At 41.4% G+C, this 23815-nt stretch overlaps 1 protein-coding gene across 1 annotated transcript; it reads left to right on the plus strand.

Moving 5' to 3' along the window:
- The first annotated feature begins 1081 nt into the window (after positions 1–1081).
- Positions 1082–23735, plus strand: LOC107186006. Its single transcript, XM_015573798.1, has 5 exons — positions 1082–1394; positions 19880–20023; positions 21145–21446; positions 22056–22312; positions 22961–23735. The coding sequence occupies exons 1-5, from the start codon at positions 1082–1084 to the stop codon at positions 23733–23735; spliced, it is 1791 nt and encodes a 596-aa protein (XP_015429284.1).
- The last annotated feature ends 80 nt before the right edge of the window (positions 23736–23815 follow it).

Here is a 23815-nt window from a genome sequence, read left to right on the forward strand (position 1 = left end):
ATCTCATCCTCCTAAACGGAAACAAGTTCGAAGCTCCTTATCGGAGAGTCAGGACAGAGCTGCGATTCGAGGCGATCCAAAGATATTTACCCGCCTGAAAAGTCGTCTTTTATGCAATGGAAAAGGACAAAAACAGGGTTCACGATTACGCTGGTATTTCCCGTTGATGCTTCATCGATATTTCCATTCGATCCGTGAAGACACACGGCCAAACCTCTGGTGTATAAAACTGCCTTCGATTTCCTAGAGGTCGCGAAACCAGGCCCAGATCGCGTCAGCTCAGAAGGATGAGGCAACGGTTTTTTCGATCTGGTGTCGTTGCGCAACAAGGGATGACGGGATTCCGTGAACCATGCAGCGTCGACGATGGACAATTCGCGATGGACACGTGGTCGTACAAGAAGAGTATGATCGTCTCGATGCAACTCAGAAGGATTCGTAACGCGAACGATTGAACTTGTTCAAAGGAGTTCAAGGATCTAGTCGTCGTCCAGGACGTGAATCGTTCCCACTGCGTGCTGTTGCCCGCCGGTAACAGTCAGTGTACAGTGTGAACGCGAGAATACGCGCCGTATGATCTCGAGGATCGTTTCTATCGTGATCCCGAGAATCAATCCCCGATAATACCGTGATTAGTTCCGTACTATTACCACTGCTGGTTCTATAATAGTTTCTATAATACCAAGTGGAAAGTGACACCGTCGCGACAGTGACATAATCGGAGGAAAGTGCCGAAATCGGTAATCGTCGACAGGTTTCCGTGCCAGTTGGTGACCATATTCCCAATCCCCCCACCCAATTGGATGAGGATAAAAATGTTGTCGACGGTGAACGGTGGATTTATTCTTGGGTCGATCACGCCGAACGATCCATCATCGTGGAAAGTTCTATAGATATATTATAGCAGACCCATTTCGTGGTGTCTCTAACCCCCGTCATTTAAGAAGACAAGTGGTTTGGACTCTAACGATGCAGTTCTGTGGTTCGAGGTGTAATCAAAGGTTCTATTGTCGTGCACAGATTACGGAACGTGTGATCGGTGTTTTGGTGTAAAGGGAGGGGTGGGGAGTGGGGGGGAACAATGTCGTCGAACGGTGAATTCTCGACGATGTCTAGCGAGGAAATGCCGTCCCTGCCGAAGTCCCTGCCCAGCTCCAGGGAGGCGACTGCTGAGGGTAGTTCCGGTTCCGGGGGCGGTTACATGCCTCTGCGAGAGTTTCTGGATCGATTCTCGTTGCCGAGAGTTGTCAGGCTCGAGGGGACCAGCGGCAGGCCGGTGTTGCTCTACAAACAGCAACAGAGATCGCTTCGGGTCACCGCGTCTCTATTGATACATCGTTATCGGCACGACGTCAATGTGGGACCGGAAATCGTCATACCGGAGGGTTATCCAGGTGAGTTGTGATATCAAGCCTGATTTTTTTTACACCCTCAGGGATCGAAAGAAACAGTTATTCTTCGTTTAAAGAACAAATTCTGTTTGAACTTGCAAAGGGTGGCTAAACGCGAAAAGCTAAGTTGTGGACGTCACTCCAGTATGTATAGCAATTATACAGAGTCCCCTTGATTATCGTCACGAACTTTGGTCCGCGTCGGGACAATAATCTTGTAGGGGGAAATGTTTCAAACCCTCATAAGTTCGTTTTGTGTCCGAACTTCGGCACCAAAAGCGGTTTTCCAACGGAACGTTAAAGTAAATCCTCGATGAGTGTTCGAAGACTCCTCGACGCTAAAAGGAGAGGTCCCCAAGTGTAACACTGACTTTTTGATGAGGCTTAGCACAGTGATAGAGCTTGGAATTCTGAAGCCAAATGATATTTGTTTCAGCGTCATATGGCCATTAGTTTATGAGATATTTAATATTCAGTGCCGAGGAGCCTTCGAACACACATCGAAGATTTACTGTATGTTAGAATCGAGGGTAATCCGTTCGTGTTCCCGTCAAACTATCCAGTGCAGGGAGGGTAGGGGGATGATCAGAAAGCCCAAGAGAAGCTACTTATAATTGACAGTGAACCACAATCGCCGGACAACCAGCGGTTAGCTTTTAATGGACCCCCGGTATCCGGTAGACATTTTCAGAAAAACGTGAAATTATGCCCGGCAAAGCGAACGGGAACGGTTGTGATAACCAGCTTAGATCACTGAAACAGGTTATACGGCGGGGCTGGCATCTCCGCGAAACCGTCGACAGCCGTTCGACTGATGGCGAACTCGCGCTAATGCTCCGCGGCGAGAACTCGGTTGCACTATCAGAACCCCGTCCTATACCCCCCCCCCCTAACCCTCTCTTTTTCGAATCGTAAACCACTTTGTGGCATACAAGTTGCAAAACTGGTCACGGTCGTGGCCGACCTCTTCCAACACGAAACGATATCTTCCCGCGAACCGTGTATGTATACATATATGTATGTGTATATTGGTTTTCTGGCAGCTGAAACGGAAATTACGAGCCAATAAGCTGGAACGTGTGAGGGCAAAGATGAGAAATTTTAAGAGCCTGACCACATCTCTTTGTCCGGACAGTGTTTTATAACGATCGGCTGATCTTCGAGAATGATCGGTGCAATTGGACGGCGTCGATGTGTCACTGTACACACACAGACACTGTGATTATTGAGGCGCGAACAGGCTCTTGGTGGAGGAGTAATCGTGGTCTCTCGTGGAATCGATATTTGGTTTTGTTTTTTTTGAAACTCTGTTGATCGGAAACGAATCGTTCGAACGTATTCATTAAAATGTTTGATAACATGCCTAGAACGAGGGTGAGCTCGGAAATTTTTGCAAATACATAGAGGGTGAATCGGTAAGAACTACTATTTAAAATAATTCATTGCCTATTGATTGTATCAGAAAATGTTTTAATTACTTATATAGCGTTTTAAGGGATGCATCGGATGGATACAATTTGATTTTCTTATATCATATTTGTTTTTTTCAAGATCAAGGCATCTATTTTTGAATACCACGTTGTTGCTAATAGATGGACGAATTCAACGACCTATAGTATGATTGTATTAAAAAAAGGATGCATTGACCTTGAAAAAACTCAAGGTCACCTTGATGTTTAAAAAAAATTAGATTTAATGAAAACAAATTGTATCCATCCGATGCGTCCCTTAAAATGCTATGTAATTTATTGAAACGTTTTTTAATACAACTAATAGGTAATGAGTTATTTTAGTTCGTGCATAGTTCTTATTGACTCACCCTGTATATTATTGGAAAAGGAGTGACTGGTTTCGTCGTTCTCATGTAGTGTTAGTGTCAGTGAGAAAGTTTATATTTGAAATTAATAGAAAGGTACAAAAATATTAACACACGACTGCCACAGTGAAAAAGGCTGTACGTAGCCAGACACACTTTATTTTGTTTTTAAAGTCATAAATCGTTGGAATTATATGCATTTTGTTACTAAAGGCTGTTGGTCGTGTTTGAAATTATACTGCAATATTAAATATTACGCAAGAATTTTGTAACTCTGGGAAGGGGGGGGGGGGCGGGGCAAAATTCAATTTTTTTTCTTATAGGTTGGGACAAAAGCCACTTTTCTCCGTCCAAGGGGGGAGGACAAGTGGGTTCCAGATATAGAGATCAGTGCGCCTAACCGATCAATCTACCCGGTGTTCGATCGGCCGCAACGAATCATGGTTGCTGCAATTTGCGCGACACCAACGTCATAGGAAAAAAAAAAAAACAAGAAAAACCTGTCACGAATTTCGTCTTTACCAGCGTTGCGTGGTTATCGCGTGATTCATCGAAGGGTAGTGGAAGAGGGGGAAAAAAACACGCTACGCCCGATTACGACACTTTTACTATTGGCGTCAGTGAACCGGCCCACGTTCCACGTTTACGCGAACGATCCGTGAATGAATCACTGTTTTCAGACGCGGTGGAGCGATGGTTGGCCGCTTGGTGAGGCCATACTAACCTTTCCGTCTCGATCAGAGAGATTGATTCACGAGACAAACATGAACGGTGCTTTGTAGAATTGTGGATAAAACGTAGGGAAAAAGAAATATCGTGGCATCGTTACCGTTCTTCTTGTCCAACTTAAGCGCGTGACCAGTAATCAAAACGCGTTTAAACCCTACCAACAAAGAATCGACTGCTAAAACGACGAAAAACAGATCCCTCGTTGACCGTTAACTGTAAACCGTGAACGTAAACTTGAAACTGTTCTTACTCGTAACTCAAAAAAGTTTTTGGATAAAAAGTCAAGGGAAAATTTTTTGGTGTAACGTCTCGAGACATATTATATCAATCGTAAATTATATCCACGACCGATTATTGTCCGACAATAAGGATGATCATTCCGTAAAACCTACAGTCCAAGACAAGTTGGGCCCGATCCGATTTATCGTAACAAATAGTGCAACGCACAGCGTCTAGGCGAGCTCTACGGCTCGCTCGTAAATAGGCGGTTCCGTGCTGGCCGGGCACAGGTTACCATCGTGCAAGCAGTAACAGTAAATTGGCCACGGAAACATTATTTAACGCCTACGAATTCGCTATAAGCGCGGCGCAATTCACGATGAGCCACGAGATGATAAAAAACGCTGTCTGTGCCCACGTGACAACGTTGGCACCGTTCATTCTTGCCCCATTACCTGGCGTCTCTGTATTTTTGTCCGAGAAAAGAGACTAAGGGACAGCGATAAGTGAACTATGGAGGCCTATACACGTACAGGGTGTTACACATATAGTTCTTTCTGCTTAATCGTGTCCTGCCGGGTTATAAACACTTCGCGACGTCATAATTTTTAATGAGAAGTCAAACTGGTGGTGTTCTACTAAACTATTTTTTATACAATTTTCAATAATTCTTCATCTCTTTCCAGAAAGTTTCGAAAACTTCAGAAACTCTATAAGGCTCCATGAGGGTAACCATTCTCAAAGTTTCATTCTACATAAAGTGTCATTCCATAAAGTATCATTCCACAAAAGTTCATTCCACAGAAATGTTTCATTGCACAAAGTTAAACTTTACCTTATCCGAGGAAGCTACTTGCCTTCGAGTCATCCGACTATTTTCCATTAACACTTTGACTGCCACGTCACCCAAATGTGGGTGACACGTACATTGAAAAGTGTCTGGATTATTTAAACACCGTTATAAAATGTTTGCATGAAATTAATATCACAGTATAATTTAAAACAAGACCTACAGCCTCTATTAACTAAACTCAAATATTTTCGACAATTTATGACTTAAAAAACGAAATAAAGTGTGTCTGGCTACGTACGGCCTTTTTCACTGTGGCAGTCAACGTGTTAAAGTTACTTTAAAATTGCCACCAGAAAGGAGACCCGACTCGGCTGGGTCACCCTGTATAACCGGCGAGCTCTGTATGGAAATCGTGGCACGATCTTAATTCCAAACCACGGGCAACGCCGCGATACCCTGTACGGTCAGGTGGCATTCTTTCCGTTCGGGTGAAATTGATTTCACCGCTGTTTCGTAGGGCAATGGGACCGCTTTCTTTGGCCGGCGATCACGGATGCGGAGAATCGCGTTTCCTTATATCTAGCTCGTTTCATTAAGTGAATCGGTGCCCTGGTGTTCGGCCAATCAACCAAGGACACATTGTGATTTCGCAGGCGCAACAAGAAATTCTCAGGTGGTACACGGTCTCTTGATCCTGACTAACCGTTCCACCGGTCACTTTTCCGTCTGCGTCATCGTGGAATTCCAACCGACACGATATCGGTTCCGTTCCGAGTATATTTTATCCACTTTCGTCACTGGACTGAGTCCCATTTCTCGACCAACGTTTTTGTAACACGATCGAATCCGGATTTCGATGGATCCACGAGAGACTCGGGTAGACTGGAAACTCGATGGATCGACGATAATTGGTAACCAACGCGAACCACAACGATTAATTCGAACCCCCGTTATACTACGCGCATCCTCTTTCGTATGTCTAACGGAAGCCGGTGACTTAATCTGGACTATGGATCCAAAGAAACGGCTTATTACTTTGTACGTGGCGTCATAAAACGTGAAAGAATGCGGTCGCTAATGGGAACCAGAAACGCGGCGTTCACGGTCGTGAAATCGACGTTAGTTCGTAAAATAATTAGAAATCGGTAAACAAGATACAATCCCATCCGTGTGGATTCTTATAGGGTCATTCTGCGCGAAATGGGACATTTTTTGTAATTACACTTCGGATTTTGTTGATACTTGGATATGTTATAGTCTTCAGTAATGTATAGACATATCTCGAAAGATTTCTGAACATTTTAAGATTTGTTGATTTTACAGGTGTTTAAAATATAATTTCAACCTTCTTTCAATAAATTTTTACTGCTGCACTGATCAAAATGAGCTTTGTAGTGGATACAGACAGCGTAAGATATTTCGAATATCGATACTTTTCAATTCAAATATCGACATTTCGTATCGATATTTAACACTAGAACTACCAACGATAAACGCATATCTTTTTCGATCGATCGATAAATATGGCTAACTTTTGAAAATTTACAATTTTATAAATTAACCAATTTCTTTAATGTATCGTAATAAAAGTTGCAAAAGATCTGAGCAGATGTATTGTTATAACATTTTAATCATCGGTGTAAGAGTATACTGGCAAGTCATTTTAACTTGCTTGGTAGTTCTAGTGTTAAAGATCTTGTTTCGTCGATCGGAAAAATTTCGGTTGCTGCATAAAATTACGTTAACCTGCGTCATTTTAATTAACAGCGTCATTCCCACTACAGAATTTAATATTCTATCGATCTATGGTACAAAAATTAAATCATTTCGATTAAAAAAAATCACGGTGACCTTGAAATCTCTGAAATGCCTCCTCCCACAAAAGAAGCACATACCATGATGCCATTAAAGTACCACCTGTCAAAATTTTCATAAAATGTACCGTTAAATCATTATTTGAGTCGATCAAGTTAGCTGAGACACCCTGTATACTTCCAACCAGAAGAGAGAGAAAAACGGTCCGGTCCGCACCGCTGTGAGGGTTCAAACCTTCTTGTTGTCCGTCTGGAGAAGACCCCGTTGATTAACCCCTTTTCTATATCGGTAGTGGAAGAAGGAAATAGGAATATCCCCCCACGCCCCCTCGCCCCTCATCGGTGAGGAACTTGAACCTTCAACCGGGATAAAATTACTGGAGGAAGATTCAGCCGTGCATCCGATTCCAGGGACTGATACCGACGACGGGACGATATCGCACAAATCACCGAGGGCTCTCTCGCGCGCCTTAACTACTATTCGTGCTAAACTCTCCCTCCCTCTCTTTCTATCTCTCTCCCCGTGTCGACTACACGGGGCTCCAGTTTACAGTAATTTATTAGGCGTGTAAACCTCTCGACTGCTCTCCTCGGCCACGGGGTCGACGGCCTCCTACTCCTCATCCCTCTCGTCAGGAGAAGGGGTGGAGAGGGGGGGGGAGAGAGACCTTCGGCTCCACGAGCGATTTTTCCTTCTCCGCGACGACGCGAACGACGCCGCCGTGGTGGAAATCAGCTCGACGAGGAATGCCAAGTTTCGCGGAAGGGTTAGAGGGAGGGGGGAGAGTGGATCTCGACTACCACGCCCCGGGACTCTGTTTATTCGAACGAAATTTCTTCCAAGTATACTTGTTGCAAAGATGTACTCGCTCGGGGTCGTAAAACTCACTGGAAAACTGATGCAACCTAGGATGATGTGTTTGGGACGAGTAGAGATAAATGAATCTGGGCGAAGTATTGGGGAGGGGGAGGGGGGTGAAGGACCATGGTCGAAAACCACGGAGAAACTGCAACGTTGCGAATAGTAAATGATATTTAGAGCTTTCTTGCTTCGGCGAAAGATAAAACTCATTGAGGGATACTTTGCCAGATTATTACTACCTAAATAGGGTAGGTAATCATTGGTATTCTATGAAGGTATCGATAATTACTCGGTATCGAAACAAAAGTATCGATATACCTACTTGTATCGAATTGTATTTTCTTAACCTTGATACCTAACACAACAGGTGTTTATATCTTGAGATAAAGTAAAATACAATACTATACTTTATATATTTACTTAAATATTTAATATAAAATATAAAGCATAGAAACAAACAAATGTATAAACTATATACAATATTCATAATATAAGATATATTATATATATTAAATAAATGTGTATGTAGGTATTATTTATCAATTATTTGTACAAGCATAAATCTTAGAGTGGCTTTTAAAACAAGTACCAAAGAGTACCACCGCGATCTTTTGGATATTGAGTTTGAACATATTAAACTTGAAATTAACGTCAAATTTAACTGCTCAAGTTTGCTTAAAATGGAGAAAATAGTCGAAATCATTCACAGTTTTGAATCCAGGCCTTTAGCGTAGTAGTTATAATTACAATTAATTTAATAAAAAAATGTTTCGTACAAGAGTTATTTCGCGTTCAGTTAGCTACAAAATGCAACTATAAATATTGACAAGAAACATTTTATTCGATCAAAGATCAAAGATCACCTCAATATTTTCAAATGCAACTATGTATTTTCGTATACACAAATCGATAAATCTTCACATTCTCTTCAAAAAATTGTTAGAGTACTTAGATTGAAAATTGTTCTAAATCTAATTCTCTAATTCCAAACGTCCCGTTTACAATAGCGAAAAAACGCCCATTGGAATTTTAACTTGAAACCCAACTACCTTTCAGTATTGACCAGTTAAGACCACTTGAATTCCAAATTCACCGATTCTTCTGTCACTTTAGAGCAGACAATTGAATTAACAAAGTGATAGTCCCAATTTATTTTTGTTTACTGCTTCCTCGTTTCATTGTTAACACCTGAACCGTGAATTTTGGAGTTAGCATTCAGAAAGAATATTGCTCCAACATGTATACGGGACAACTTCCAAGAAAAGATTGGCAGCGACCTCGGATCGCACGCCATTTTCTTTCATCTTTATCGCCCTTCAAAGAAGCACCGTATTCTCTCACCTAATATCGTTATTCCTGTTAAATGCTTCTATGAAACGGTCGGGAATAAAGACTTCAGTTGCGCTGTTAAGCAACCACCAGGCAATAAACAATGCGAATATTTTTCACTGTTGATGTGAACCAGGCATAAGGTTCCCTAGAAAGCCATCAGCGGCGGCAAACGATGCAGAAATGGGTTTCGGAGAAACTATTTCAAATTGCAGCTGGCGGATCTCCGTCGCCGTTCGTGGGCAGAATAGCCTTACGAAAAGAGGGGAACGTCGAATCGAAAGCACAGGTAGCAACGACTCGGAGATGGTTTTAGAATCGAGTACACGTCTAAAAAAAAAAACAATTTCGAACACACGAAATCCTAATCAAACTAAAGGGGTAGACCCGACCAAAACCAGGTATGCACCTGGAGTAAACCTATTAGTATTATTTTTAAAATGACCCCCAATTTTGCCCACGTTGTCGCAGGTATATAGGCGTTTATCGCCGCAATTTGCATTAGTTCATCGACAAACGTCGTTCGTCACACACGTGTGCTTACCAGTGTCACCAGGTTTGGTAAAGAAATTCCATTCATAAACGAAAAATTCCGTTTCTCATTCTCTTATAGTATATAGGGTGTTTCACTTAACTAGAAACGGTGCAATATCTCACGAAGGATTAAAGTTATGAAAAAAATGTTCGTACAAAAGTTGTTTAGTACAAAGGGGGATATTACGTGGTATAAAAAATTTTTCTGTAAGTGTAGTAATGGGGGAGATATCAAAGTCAAGTTAATTTTTTTAAATGGAACCCTGTATTTTTTTATTTATATTATGATAGTGTTTGTTGAGACGAATACAATGAACTGCCACATGATATCATGTTCATACAAACAACTTTTGTATGAACATTTTTTTGATAACTTTAATCCTTCGTGAGATATTCCACCGTTACGAGACGAATATAATGAACTGCCACATGATATCATGTTCATACAAACAACTTTTATATGAACATTTTTTTGATAACTTTAATCCTTCGTGAGATATTCCACCGTTTCCAGTTAAACGAAACACCCTGTATACGTATTTCACGTGCCAGATTTACGAAATTTTATTTTCAAGGTCCCGTGAGTTCCCCCAAGTTGATCCCCTACTTGAAAACTCCATTGCACTTTTCTCCCAAAACGACATACTTTTTCAACCCGGATTGGTGCAACTGATTCGAAAACTAATTGCCCGATAAAATATGTTCTGTACGCTGTCCCGCTTCACGAGATACCCATCGAAAAATTGGAATATTTCGCGAATACCACGTTCGAAATTCGCGAAAGACGCGTTAAATGACGCGACAAATGCATTCTTTTTTTCCACCCGTTGAACACGAACCGGAGCATCGAAATTTACAACAGGAGCCAATAAAAAAGTTGATCATGAAAGGATTCTGTGCGGTGGAGTAGGCAGACGCGTTTAAAAGTCCCCCGCATCCCGACGAGACGATAACATCTGCGACCATTGTCCATTTCATTGAAAAGGTGAGGGCGGACGTGGAGGGGGATGGGGTCTCCTTTCACGGGCCAAAGAAAAATCCGTATCAGAATTAATTCTTGAGGAACGTTACAATGTGACGTGGGGTCTTGCTGGCGCACCTGGATCACGCGAACATCTGGTCTCTTCGGAGGGCTAACAACCTCGAGCGCGCATACACACCAGGCCCAACCCGTGATCCTCGGGACCATTTACAGTTTTCAGCTCGGAACGCGACACGGCTTTATTCAGACCGTACGATCCCCTGAAAGTTGAGCCCCTGGACACGTGCTTACCGAACACCGTCTCCAGCACGTTCCATTTCGTAACCACACGTGCACGCGTGGACCGCTAATGGCGTCGTTTCCGATCGGCTGAAAATTCGACGAAGGCGATGATAAAAATCCAGTTTGAATCCCGGGCAAAATATTATTTAATATGAAAATAAGAAATAACTGTTTGAAGTAATTTATTTCGGAAGTTTATTCTCAATACTGTTATTTGATAATAAAAGTATTATCGATTCCTTTGAAATAATGACAATTTCAAATACTGAATTATTTTGTTATTTTTGCGTTTCAACTTTGGCAGATGGAATAATACTCATTATGCGACAAAAAGATTTTATTTTAAGTGTTTATAGAAATTTACTTTAAGCTGAACTCGCTCTTCGAAAAGCTCATCCGTGAGAGATTTTTGCTTGGGCCCATCTAATGTTTTCGCGAAAGAAAATAATCTCTCCACTGATGTGGGAGATGGATAAGGGGTGTTACTCTTCAGAAAAATGTGAATAAACCAAACTTCAGACCTAGACACCTGATAGAATTTCGAAGAACAATTTCACAATTATTTCTAAGAATTATTTCGAATGATTAGAAAATAAAGTAACATGTTATTTGAAATAATATTTCAAATAAGATCATTTCAGAAGTGCCCAGTTCTGCTTGAATCACTAAAATCCACGTGTTTTTTTGTTGGTTTTTGTATATCTGTAAAGAAGGCTTGTATCATTTAACCACCAGACGGCATAAAACTCAGCAGATCGACAAAAATGGGAACTTATCATGTTTTTCGACGGGTGGTCTTCATGAAAATACCGCGTCGCACAGTTGACCAATGGACAGAAGTCAAAAATGAAAGTGTAAAAAGAAAAAATTACAGTAATTTTGAATTATTTTGTTACAACTATAATATGAACGTAATATTTATAATAATAATAAAAATATACAATGAGTAGAAATCGGGACATGAGTAGAAATTGGGACATTTACCTTACTTGTAGGAAACTGACTTGTTTTTTTTTTAGAGAAAAATACCTGATGAATAGAATATATCATAATTCCTCTCAGATACCACGGAAAAGGTCGTGTCGATGTGACACCCACTGTGGGTCACCATAGGGGGTCGTCGTACTGTTAACAACTGGACGGAAAATGATCTTCCGGATAATTAATAAAACTTCCATATAATTACATAATTGAATACCGCGAATTTTCCGACGATGCACCTTAATTAAGCTAACCAAGATAACTGGCTCCGAGGGGTGCGATTGCCTACCGGGTTCATCTAACTCTCGTCGTTTCCCTTCGTGGAACTCTTCATTTTTTTCTTTTTCAATGGATTTTTCCAGCGGATACGGTCCGTTCGATTGCGATCTAAAACGAGCCAGGGAAGGGACGGGTCGTGTTAACTATGTCGAATACGCCTGGAAATGGAAAGTGGAGGAAGAGCTGTTGTGTAATTCTTCGCTGATTACGACGGAGCACGCGCGCTCGTGGTTGCAACGTTTCTTTTCCGGTGTGCACCACGGAGGATATCCCTTCTACCCGAGGGGGTTACGAGAAATCCCACTTAATTCCCCTTTGGAATTTGTTCAGTCTGTGCTCGGCCCGGATTGTTCCTAAGCACGGCTGTAATTATAATTTTCCGTGAATTTTCACCCTGTTCAGACAAGATATCTCCCCTTTCAGGTCAGATAACCAGCGACAGGAAGAATCGTTGTAATTTATGGGTAGACCGTTCAGGCTAGTACAGGAAGTGAAAAAACATAAATCATTAGTTAGTATTCGCTATTAATATTAGAAGCTTCATTAATAGGGTTTTTTAAGTTGGAGTAATGAGCTTCTGGTCGAGGAGGAATTGAAAGGGGAGTCGCGTTATGTTACTCGGGCCTGCTGCCATATTGGCTCGCGATTATATGCGTTGCTAAAACATATGCAGGAAATCGTATACTGCTGATTGTATATTGTTTTTTTTTTTTAATAAAAATCGGAATGTAGGTGCTAGTTAGAGGTATATTGGTGCATGTTCGCTTTCTTTCGTTTGATTATCTCGACAGGACCATCCATAGTTACGGATCTCCATAATTCTTGCGTGCTGTGTAATTAGTTAGATAGATTGAAAGAAATGTACATGGTCGGTGTTCAATTGTTGACCGTTAATTCGAGAAAATTCGTTAAGCAACCCACGTACAGTGGTACATAATGACTTGTATGTATCTTTTTTAAAATTCTCCATAATGAAATTCTGTATCGATCTGTCCTAGCTAAATTTTCAATTTTAAATTCAAAACTTCATTTCTTTATGATTATATCGTTTATAAATATCATTAAACATGGCGAATGTTACCCTCACTTGGCATAAATTTCAGTAATTCCCGATACCAACCGGTAGGAGGCCCTTCTCCTACATCCCATTTTCCCCTAGTTGAAGTCGAGTTTACTCGTGGGTGTACACCGGCGAGCAAACTCTGCCTCCGCTAGGGGAAAAAGCGGCGTAAGAAAAAAGCCTCCTACCACTTAGTAAATTTATTTCAAGTAATGTTAATTTGGCATAAATTTCAATAATTCCCGATACCAAATTTACCCCTTCTCCAACGCTACTTTTTCCCCTAGTGGAAGCCGAGTTTGCACGTTAGTGTACATCTAACGTGACAGAAAATAACGCAAAAAAAAAAAAAACAAAAAGAGACCCCGTTGTCGAAATGCATTCTCCATTATCCACGTACATACCCGCATCAAAGACAAATTCTAGTAAAGATGGGGGAGAAGTAGCTGGCCTGGGGAGCCTGATCTGAAGATTTAGGTGTCTCCGTGGATATAGGATCGTCCAGGAGAGAGACCCCTGGCGGCATTCCAGGACGAACGATTGCAAAACCAGGCGAGCGCTAAAAGGCAGGATTCGAAGGCGTGCAGCATGCGTGCATTCGCATCGGGGCGGCATTCTTAAATCAATTAGCGACAACCAAAAGAACCAGCCGACCTTCGGTCAGCCAACCACTCGGCTACCGTGTCCCCGTTGCTTTCTCTCTTTCTATCTATCTATCTCTGGCTGTCTGCTATTACAACCGCTGGGCGCACGCCTTGGCTCCTATAGTCTCGAACTTTGGAACAGTTTTTGCTGGCCGAACCGAGGCACAATTTCCTTCCTACCGGAATGGCTACATCCTTTGCCCTTCTACGGAAGACCACCAACCGTGAACGCCACCGATCCCCCCGGATTTATATGAAACCTTTGGACTGACTTGCGTTTCTTTCCCTTGTGGCCCCGACAACAACGACATTCGGATGAGATAAATACCACTTAACCTCTTGAGGGATTCTAGCACGCATGTGTACGTTTAGTTTCACTTTCATTCATTTCCAGAAAATTGTAAATAAATATTCATTCGAAAATACGCCGACAAAAAAGGATATTCTACCAATTGATTTTCATTAATATTTTTAAATATATTTCTATTAAATACAGCTGAAGAATAAAACAAAGTTTTCTTTTTTGATTCTCATAAATTCGTCCCTGAAGAGGTTAAGGGATTAGACCACCTTGAATGAATCAGAGTCATAGTTATCTTCGGCAATTTTTAAATGAAAATACCCAGATACCACACGACGCCCAATGACGTCTCCAAGACGGCTTCAAGACGCCTTAGACCTAAAATAGCCATAAAACAGGCGTCATGTACTATCTGGGTAGTAAAATCGCTTTTTATAACATTTTTATCTCATACTGTAATGAAAATGTAATAAATTCATTTTTACCCACCGATCGCCGCAGGTTACCGTAATTCCAGGACGTATATCATATCCCCCCTTCCCCAGAAGAAGTTCGTAAATTAACGGTAGGATGTACAGATCCTGTGTTACATGCGTTACTAGTAAGTACTGTACGGATCCACAAAACGAGAATAGAAAATTACGACTAGACGGGGACCGAGCGCGTAAAATTGGCGTTCGCCGGTAAATCATGTGCGCAAGCCTGTGTAGCGCACGCCTATAATATCGCCTGGAATATACGTGTTACCAATCACGTCGATCCTCCTCATTCCCAAGGATCGTGGCTCTCTGGGACGCACCCGTTACGAATGACATAACGGCAACCTGGATCCCGCCGCGAACCGGAGAAAACGCTGCAAAACACGGGTAGGATAATATCACCAAGACCGATCCGAGTAGTGGTACCAAGAACGAGATTGATATTTCGTTTCTTTCGGACGGGATCGTTGTGGTCGATTCCTGGATGCCCGCGATGAGGAAACCGATCGAGCGCGAGCAAAACAAAAAACAAGAAAAGACTTGGATGTTCGTGAACCATTCCAGGAAACGATCGAACGGTAAAGAATAAGGGATGCTCGATTGCGATTCGATTCTTCAAAATATCGATTCTTCCGGTTAAGGAAAAAAAATCGATCTTTTGAATTGATTTGCTGCTGTTCGAGTTTTCTGAAAATCGATTCCATTCTTCAATTTTTTTTTCACGTATCAATTGATTTGCTGCTGTTCGAGTTTTCTGAAAATCGATTCCATTCTTCAATTTTTTTTTCACGTTACTAAGGTTTTGATTGGTCCTTCTGTTGGGGGATTAGTTTGTCCCCAACGGAAAGACCAATTACAATAGCTTCACCCCCTTAGCTTTTAGAGTTTTAGACTGTATCTGATGTATAAGTTCTTCCTAATACAGTAGAGTCACGTTAAAGGAGCGGTGCGGGGTTCTCGAGGCGGATTTTTCATGGAAACGTTACTTTAACGTGATCCAATGGACACCACGATCCACCAATTGGATCAGAACTTTGGTTACAGATGGCAATCGATAGTCAGGTGCACGCACGTTGAGTAATGCGTGTGAGCTTGGACATTCCTACCGCTACTTTAACGTGAGTCTACTGTAACTACGTAGAAACATGTTCCTAAGAACCGACCAAATAATTATTTATAGTAAATAAAACCTTATTCGTAATTTACCATCACCTCTTAACTGTACGAATTCATTGCTCAGACGTTAAACGCTTGAAAAGTCGGAAATCAATCAGAAAGAACGTGGATTTATTCCTTTTACCCCCTCTCTGGGAATTATATCTTGGTCCCATCGAACGATATCAGAATCGCCTATCCTCGTGTTTATCCTCGTGGTGTCCCAGAAACCGTTGGCGATTACCAATTGGAAAGCCCTAATTACGCTGAACCCCGATGGAAGGAAAAAGTAGCAGAGCGCGAGCTTGTTTCCAGGATCGAAACGATCCATTGTCTCTACGGGAATAAATTAAACGGAAACCCAATAACCTGTCACATTCCGATGCCCGCGGCGGATCTGGAGAATACAGGGTCCGAAGAACGCGACCAATTACAGCCAGAAGAAAAGCAAACTGTTTCCGGCGTGCACCATTGGATAATCGCGTGGCATTCGCTGAACAGACCGCGAGGAACACGCGCGGTCGATACCGTTTCGTAACTTACCGTGAAATTCTGTAAGGGGTGTCACCTGTATAGTGCCAGCGATATACAGTGAATCATGACCCAAATAGCACAAAAACGTCATATGTAGGGGAAAGGTGTCTAAAACGATCCCCTTTAAGGTGTAATTTATATAAAAAATACAAATGCTCAATATTTAAATAAAAGTAAAGTAGTTTTTGTAAGTTAGTCTATCTATCTTATCATTGGCTTATTTAATTTAGCTACGTGATCAATTATATTTTTTATTAACCAATATTTTGTACGTGAAAATAACTCCAAAATTTATTTAAAGTAATATTAGGAAATTTACCTCGAGATCAATTTTGTCCAAACCCCCCACCCTCTCTACTCTCCCCCTGGCTACGCCCTTGCACACCGATATCGTTGACGTCTAATAGAATTCAGTGCGTCCTTTTCAGTTCGTGGTGGTGCCTTTCGGTATGTATAACCGCGGGGAATTACTTGCGCGTAATATACTGGCGAAACAAAGCCCGTTAACGTCACGAAACGGTAAGCCGCGTTGGTATATTTTCTTTAGTGTCCCCGTAACTTATATGTACTGTCCACGGACGGACATTGTAAGCGGGCCCGGATAGGTAATTGAGTGCTCGCGGTGGACGTACGGCTAATATGGCCTGTGCTGTTTTGTTTTCTACGGGCGCGCTCTGTAAAGCGCGTTAAATAAATCTGTTCGTACCCGGAGCGATACGTGAAAACGCCCGGGCTGATTTACGCACCGGATCAGCGCACGGGAATGTATGTATACTGGGTGTCCCGGTGAAACGGAGCAGGAGTACGAGATACCAAGCATTGCGGGCTTGACACCAGCTTGCGAACACGTAACCTCACGAGCAAACTCGGCTTCCGTTAAGGAAAAAATCGGCGTAGGGCCTAGAGCCTCCTATCACTTCGTATATTTATTTCAAATACTGAAATAAACATTAAATCGCATTATGCAAACTGGTACAAAACAAAAAATCAATATTATACAATATTCACGTGTGTGCAACACGGTTAAAAGAAATCTATTTGAAACGTGTTTCTGCCGTGCATAGATGTTCGGATAATGGAAAGCTGGATTAAGAGACGTTCGGGTACACGGTGTTCCGATAATCGAGGTTCTAGATACTTACTGCTCGCTTCAGTTTACTGGTGTATTTTTGCTGAAAAGAAAGTGGAAATGGTGCAACAACTGTTTGCAGATATTGTACAGACGTACAGACTCCTCTCGATTATTGTCCCGAACTTGGGTCCGCGCCGGGACAATAATCTTATAGGGGGGAATACTTCAGACCCGTGTAAATTCATTTTTTGCCCGAAGCCTGAGCCTCGGCAATAAAAGCGGCGGAGCAACAAAGTATGCACTTGACAGATTCCACGGCCTCCCCTCCCCATTCTCCCCCTCAGTGGTGGGGATAACGCCTGGACAATAATCATGTAGAACAAGCTAGACAATAATGAAGAGGAGTCTGTAATATGAATATGGTGCAATACATAGTCAGTAACCATTCGAGGTTATAAATCCCTTTGCAAAAGGACAGATTGTTGGTATGTCTCATACATGTATATTACGGTAATCATTAAGGTGTTAATTTTCATAGGATCGGTAGTAATCTTCATTTACCTGTCACTGGTAAACTTTGTACAAATTTGCAACGTTCTTTGTCCCTGAAACATATTCGTACCGAAAAATCGCACGATCATAATTTCTGTTGCAACTGGGCATGGTCGCTGCATTCCATTAGCATAATCTTCATAAATCTGCCATGAAGCTTTTATCACGCGTGTAAGTACGCTCATTTTCTTTGTTTTATTTTTCACCGTCGCGGGTATCGCGTTCAACTAAAGAGAGGCAAATTTCGAAAGAAATATTTATGCATCAAAAATGACCGTCATCTATGCTCTATTACTTACGGTGTTACATGCACGCTGGACAATTTCGAAAGCGAAATCGATGTTCTCGTTTTCTGCCGTTTAAGTATTAAAATGTGGAAGCCTCGAAAGCAGGTTCGTATAGTATGTATAATGTTACGTTGCAACCTATATGTATAAGTTAACGTAATTTTATGCAGCAACCGACATTTTTCCGATCGACGAAACAAGATCTTTAACACTAGAACTACCAAGCAAGTAAAAATGACTTGTCACTACACTCTTACAACAACGATTAAAATGTTTTGACAATACATTTCCTCAGATCTTTCTTCCTCTAATCTTTCTATCTCTAAATTTTCAAAAGTTTTTCACGTTTATCCATCGATCGAAGCATATATACGTTTATCGTCGGTGGTTCTAGTGTTATTGATCTATGATATCGAAAGTTCCCAGTTTATTTCATCTAAAAAGATTATTGGTACTTAATAGTTGTAGACAAGATTATATTCGAATGAAATGGAATAAATTTTATTTTCATAAATGTACCGATGTTAGCCGTTTAATTTTTAAAAAAACAAACTAAGGAAAAATCGGTACAAAAAGCTACAAGTATGTATTTTTGTTCCATTATGGATACCCTTACATTCCAGAAAACGTACCCTCGCAATTTACAACCACTTTGACTTGATAATTTAATGGGAAGCATGCGTTGCCGAACGATGATTATTTCTTCACATTATAAGGGATCAATTTAGTCGACTATATTGTTACTGACGTTATTCAGCTACTCGTTCCATCATCCATTATTCATAGAGCGGCCTGACGGGCACGATACATTCATCAAACTTTTCATCGGAAGAAAAATTCCGCGTCCCGTAATATTTTTCACGCAGACAATTCTGTGGCTATGGAATTTCTATAACGCAATCAAAGTATCATTTAAAGTGAACAACTATGTCCACTGTAAAATACTTATATCAATTTAATCGTTGAATTCGAGAAAGTACCTTTACACGTCTACCGTACACGACAGAATGGCCCCTTAATTAACCACGTGTAAGCAACCGAATGAAAAATCCAACAATGAACTGTAAATGTCACTCCCCTTCTCCCCCCGTTATAAATTCCGTGGACACATTAGTAACAAGCACCGATGAATATCATTATTCTGTCAGTAATTGAAAAGTGAAATTTGCATTCAATTGTAGAAAGTATGTACTATTTCTGCAGGCCTAATGCTTCTGAGCGAGGAGCACTCCATTAACCGTCTTACGTTAGGATTTGTTGAACGACTGCATTACAGTTTGCGTTCATGTGACGTTAAATAATTCGCTCGAAATATAATAATTATAAATTCCGACTTTTATTTCTTTCACACGAGGGACGAAGAATGTTATGGGAGATACATCGATCAAAAACAGGTCCAGATTAAAATTTTTGGGTCCTGGGGCTATCAAAACTTTCGGTGGCTCCTTTTATTCAAAAGCGCACGAGGGCGGGGGGCCAAAAAATTATTGTAATAAAACATACAGCAACGTACAGAAGGCTTCAAAACTTGAAATTTATTTTAAGTAAAATTAAATAACATTTAATCGTAACGAATGCTTGATTCTAACAAACAATACTCCGTTATATTTTAATAACTGTGGTCCGATTTATTTCTACATTTAGTGCGATTTCAGAATGGAAATAATAAACAAAATTTCATTTAATTATTTCTGCGAAGTGGTCGAAGTTTTCTCAAATCGCAGAAATAATCGCTTGTCTGTGGAACTTTTTTGAGAATAACTTGTTCCTTCGAATGATTTCAGGGTGGTTTTCTGTGATATCTGGCAGCAATGCTACGAGTGGCGCGCGAGTCTACAGAAGAGTAGATTCCCTGGTGCGAGCAGGAGTACCCGCGTTCCTTTTGGCGGCGCCGTTAAGGGCATACATTTTAACGCACTCGAAAATGGGTGAGTGTGTGAACTGGTTTATTATTAGACAGAAAGACACATTTTTTTTCTTTTTTTTTTCTCTGAAATTCTTCGTCACCGATGAATATGTATAAACAGCAAGCGGACTTGCTTGAAAAGGGTACCGAACGAAATGAAGACTGAAATATGATAATATGTATAAGGTAATCACGAGAAGAAAAACAGAACGATGATTGCAAAAGCGTGAACGGTTGATGGCGGAGGTAAGCGAACGAAAAAAAGGAAACGAAAGGTTATTAAAAATCTTAAAAATACACCGAACAAGACCGAAAAGTAGGAAGATGGATAATAAGAGATCGAAAAGGGAACTAAGAACGGGTTAAAACACCTGTAAACAAGAAAAGTTAATGGGGAACGGGTGAGGAAAAAAGTAACGAGAAACACTAATGACACACGTGAACGACGCGCGGTATCGTTCGTAATATGTATATCGAGAAACGATGTTCTTGACCCAAATGCATGTAAATATCGTTTGCTCGTGTACACTCTGACTGGGTAAAACAAGAAACACAAGGAATCCGTAAATTACATGTTTCTGACGGAAGCATAAAGTTAAACGCGGTAAATAGACTCTCTATGCAACGGTAATAATGGACAAAGGTAGCGATAAAGGGAGAGTCTACGAAACATCCGACCGATTCAGGTTCAAATTTCTGCTTTGTAACGTAAAGAGTAGTTCGCTTAATATTTTGGAAAGTATTATACTAATGCAGGATTTCCCAAACTGTGTTCCGCGACAATTTGAAAAGGTTTTGTCATCAAAGTCATTATTTATTTATTCATATTTTTATGTTTATATTATATTATAGTTTTATATTTAAAAATAATTATTAAAATAATGTGTTTTAATAACATTTTTTTTTTATTTTTACTAGTATGAATTACCTAACCTAAAAAATAAGCTAAGTTTTCCGTTAAAATTTCCGGGTTTGCGAAGTGTACCATTGCAGAAAAAATTTGGGAAACCCTGTACTAATGGATGACCTGTGCACAGTTTCGCGGATTGGAAAATTTGTATTTGCCGGTTTATTTCGGTTTGTTGAACCCCGTTTCGGAATCCGCGTTGTATAACTCGTGTGAATTTTTCCATTTGGTTACAGAAAATGGCAATCTAAGGGCTCATTACACGAAAACCACGATCCGAGCCGGTGAAATTCTACGATTGATAGCGGTCTTCCAGGACACGAGGAAGTGCAGCACGGTTTCATTCGGTATTTCCGGTAGCTCGTCCGAGAAGGATCAGTACGCGCAGTGTTTAGATCCGCACGGCCGTGAAGTGTTCGCCCCGTTGTCGGCCAGGGGCGAGTTTTACGCGATCTGCCAGAACAGTGGCATCGACACGGGAAGCGACGCAGTGTTGTACAAAGTGCATCATCTTGCAAAGAGGCAGCTACCTCTCAGGGTAAATGGATTTCCTTTTTTCGATTTAGATATATTGTGAACTGCTTACAATACAATACTTTTAATTAATTAGTTACTTGCTTTTGATCGTTTATCTCAGCTCCAACGTATCTTAACCTAGAGACCCGCCATTCCATTTCGATTGGAGTTTTCCAAAAGCTTTTTACATGCGATCAGTTATTTACGTATTAGGTCCAAGTGAAAGTCACTCGTTGATGCAGCGCATTCCAAGGGACAATCATAGAGAAACTAATACCTTCGAATAAATCTATTCTTTAGACTCGAGCAGTGCAGATTTTTTAATAAAAATACAGTAATGTCTCGATGAATGTGACCCAAGTTGGGTCCGCCTCGAAGCATTCGTGGCAAGGCGGAAAGGTTTTCAGCCCCTGATACATTTTTATTTGCAAGAAGCCTAGCCTCTGCTTAGTTTCTGTTTACTTTGTTTTGGTTGGTTCTAGAGGGGGACCACCCAGTGGTGGGAATAAATCTGTTGTTCCTGTCGCATTCATCGAGGAATCATTGTACTAGGGATATCTTGCATAACGACTCACATACTGTTGCTACACCGTTGAAAACTCTTCCACAGCCCTACCGTTCTTTTTTTCAGGTTCGTTTAATAGCTGGTCCACTTCCGGTCCCCCTGCCAAGGGAATACGGTGGTTTAATGCAGTTGGAAAGTTCGACCCGGGGACCAATTGTTTTAGGATGTATCGTGCCGGAAAGACCCGTTCACAATCCTGAAATGCTCGAGCTCGTGGTGACTGGTAGCGGTGCACCGCGAGTAAAGAGAGCAAGGTTGGGTTATCCATCGGAAGCTAGGTTATTGGCATCGCCTAAAATGCAACGATTATTATCCGCCTGCAGGTAAAGTGTTTATCGTCGATAATAAGATTTGCATTTGTTTCTGGACGGGAACAAACAAGATAAAGGCTGATCGATACATCTAATATGTATACAGGGTGTTCCCCTTAAAACAGGCCACCTAAATATGTTCTGTATTTGTGATCACATGAGAAATATTTTTTACTTAATTTAAATTGTTTCAAGAGACGAATCAGATAGCGGAAAAAATTATATAAGTCAATTTAGACAATTCAGAGTCGGTTAGGACTCTATTATGCATCAAAATTAATTTCACGCGCGTCTGCATGTACACCGACGAACAAACTCGGACTTCCGATAGGGAAAAAAGTGGCGTTGGAGAAGGACCTCCTAAAATTTGGTATCAGGAATTATTGCAATTTATGCCAAATTAACATTCGATTTAACATTTATTTCAGTACTTGAAATAAATTTACTAAGTGGTAGGAAGCTCTTTTCTTCTACGCCAGTTCTTCCCCTAGCGGAAGCCGAGTTTGCTCGTGAGGGTACAGATCGGCCCAGACACAGGTTATACATGATAATATACCGTAGTATGTTCCGTATCGCCGTGATATTCGAAAGATGCAGAACATTTTACAATATATATCTACATAGATATTCTATGTGGCTCAACCTGTTCTTCCACTTCAGCCGAGCCGTCGGAGATCGCGCAACGGAACCGAGGGTGGCACCTTTGAAGCTGCACCCAACTGGCGAGAGCTTGAAGGAAATGAATTTGAAGAAAATCAAACCGAAACCGGAAACGAAGCCGATCCTCCAGAGTTTAAAGGACGGGCTCGAGCAACTGAAGAAGAGCACCGTCCGGGAAAAAAGCCAGACGAGACAGAACTGTCGAAATGGTTTCTTGGAACGGATCTCGAAGCTGGCGCAGGGCGGCCGTAGCAGAAACCCAGCGAAGAAATCGGCTTCGTTTACGTTCGCAGTGAAACCGGAAGTTGCGATTAGGTGCCAGGAACGTTACTCCAGTTTGGAGCCGGAAACCACTACCTCTCACCCGAACTCTTCCAAGCAACCTGTACAAAGATCTGTCTCCACCAGCATCTTGGAAATGCCGACGATGACGATGACGACGACGACGGCGTCGAACGTCGAGCTGCAGCCGAATTACTCCCGAGTCAGAGACAGTCTCACGCCAGTGCCATCCATTCCCAAATTGACTAGGACCAAAGCTGATGATATTTATGCGGAGATCTGCGAGAACGCGGCGGCCGCACAGATTCAAAAGTGTCCCGGTAGCCACGTGATGGCCCGGATAAAAATCGTGGTGAGAGGACGGGACTCGCCTATGATGGATCTGCCGAACAAGTTCGGCAAGGACAGACATACGAACTCGATGGTAACGAATGAGCGAATCGACTCGATTATCAGCACGGAGGACGAGGTTATATACAATACGGTGTTCTGAGTGTAGAACAATTCTTATTACTATAAGTGAACCGGCTGTGTTTGATGATCGAAAACCGTTGATTCTTTTTTTTTTTATCA

This window comes from Dufourea novaeangliae, unplaced genomic scaffold (genome assembly GCF_001272555.1).
Source record: "Dufourea novaeangliae isolate 0120121106 unplaced genomic scaffold, ASM127255v1 scaffold54, whole genome shotgun sequence".
Lineage (NCBI taxonomy): Eukaryota > Metazoa > Arthropoda > Insecta > Hymenoptera > Halictidae > Dufourea > Dufourea novaeangliae.

Coding starts and splice junctions, on each gene's coding strand:
- LOC107186006 (XM_015573798.1), top strand. CDS start 1,082: ATGTCGTCGAACGGTGAATTCTCGACGATGTCTAGCGAGGAAATGCCG. Junction 20,024..21,144: donor TTTAACGCACTCGAAAATGG/GTGAGTGTGTGA, acceptor ATTTGGTTACAG/AAAATGGCAATCTAAGGGCT. Junction 21,447..22,055: donor AGAGGCAGCTACCTCTCAGG/GTAAATGGATTT, acceptor TCTTTTTTTCAG/GTTCGTTTAATAGCTGGTCC.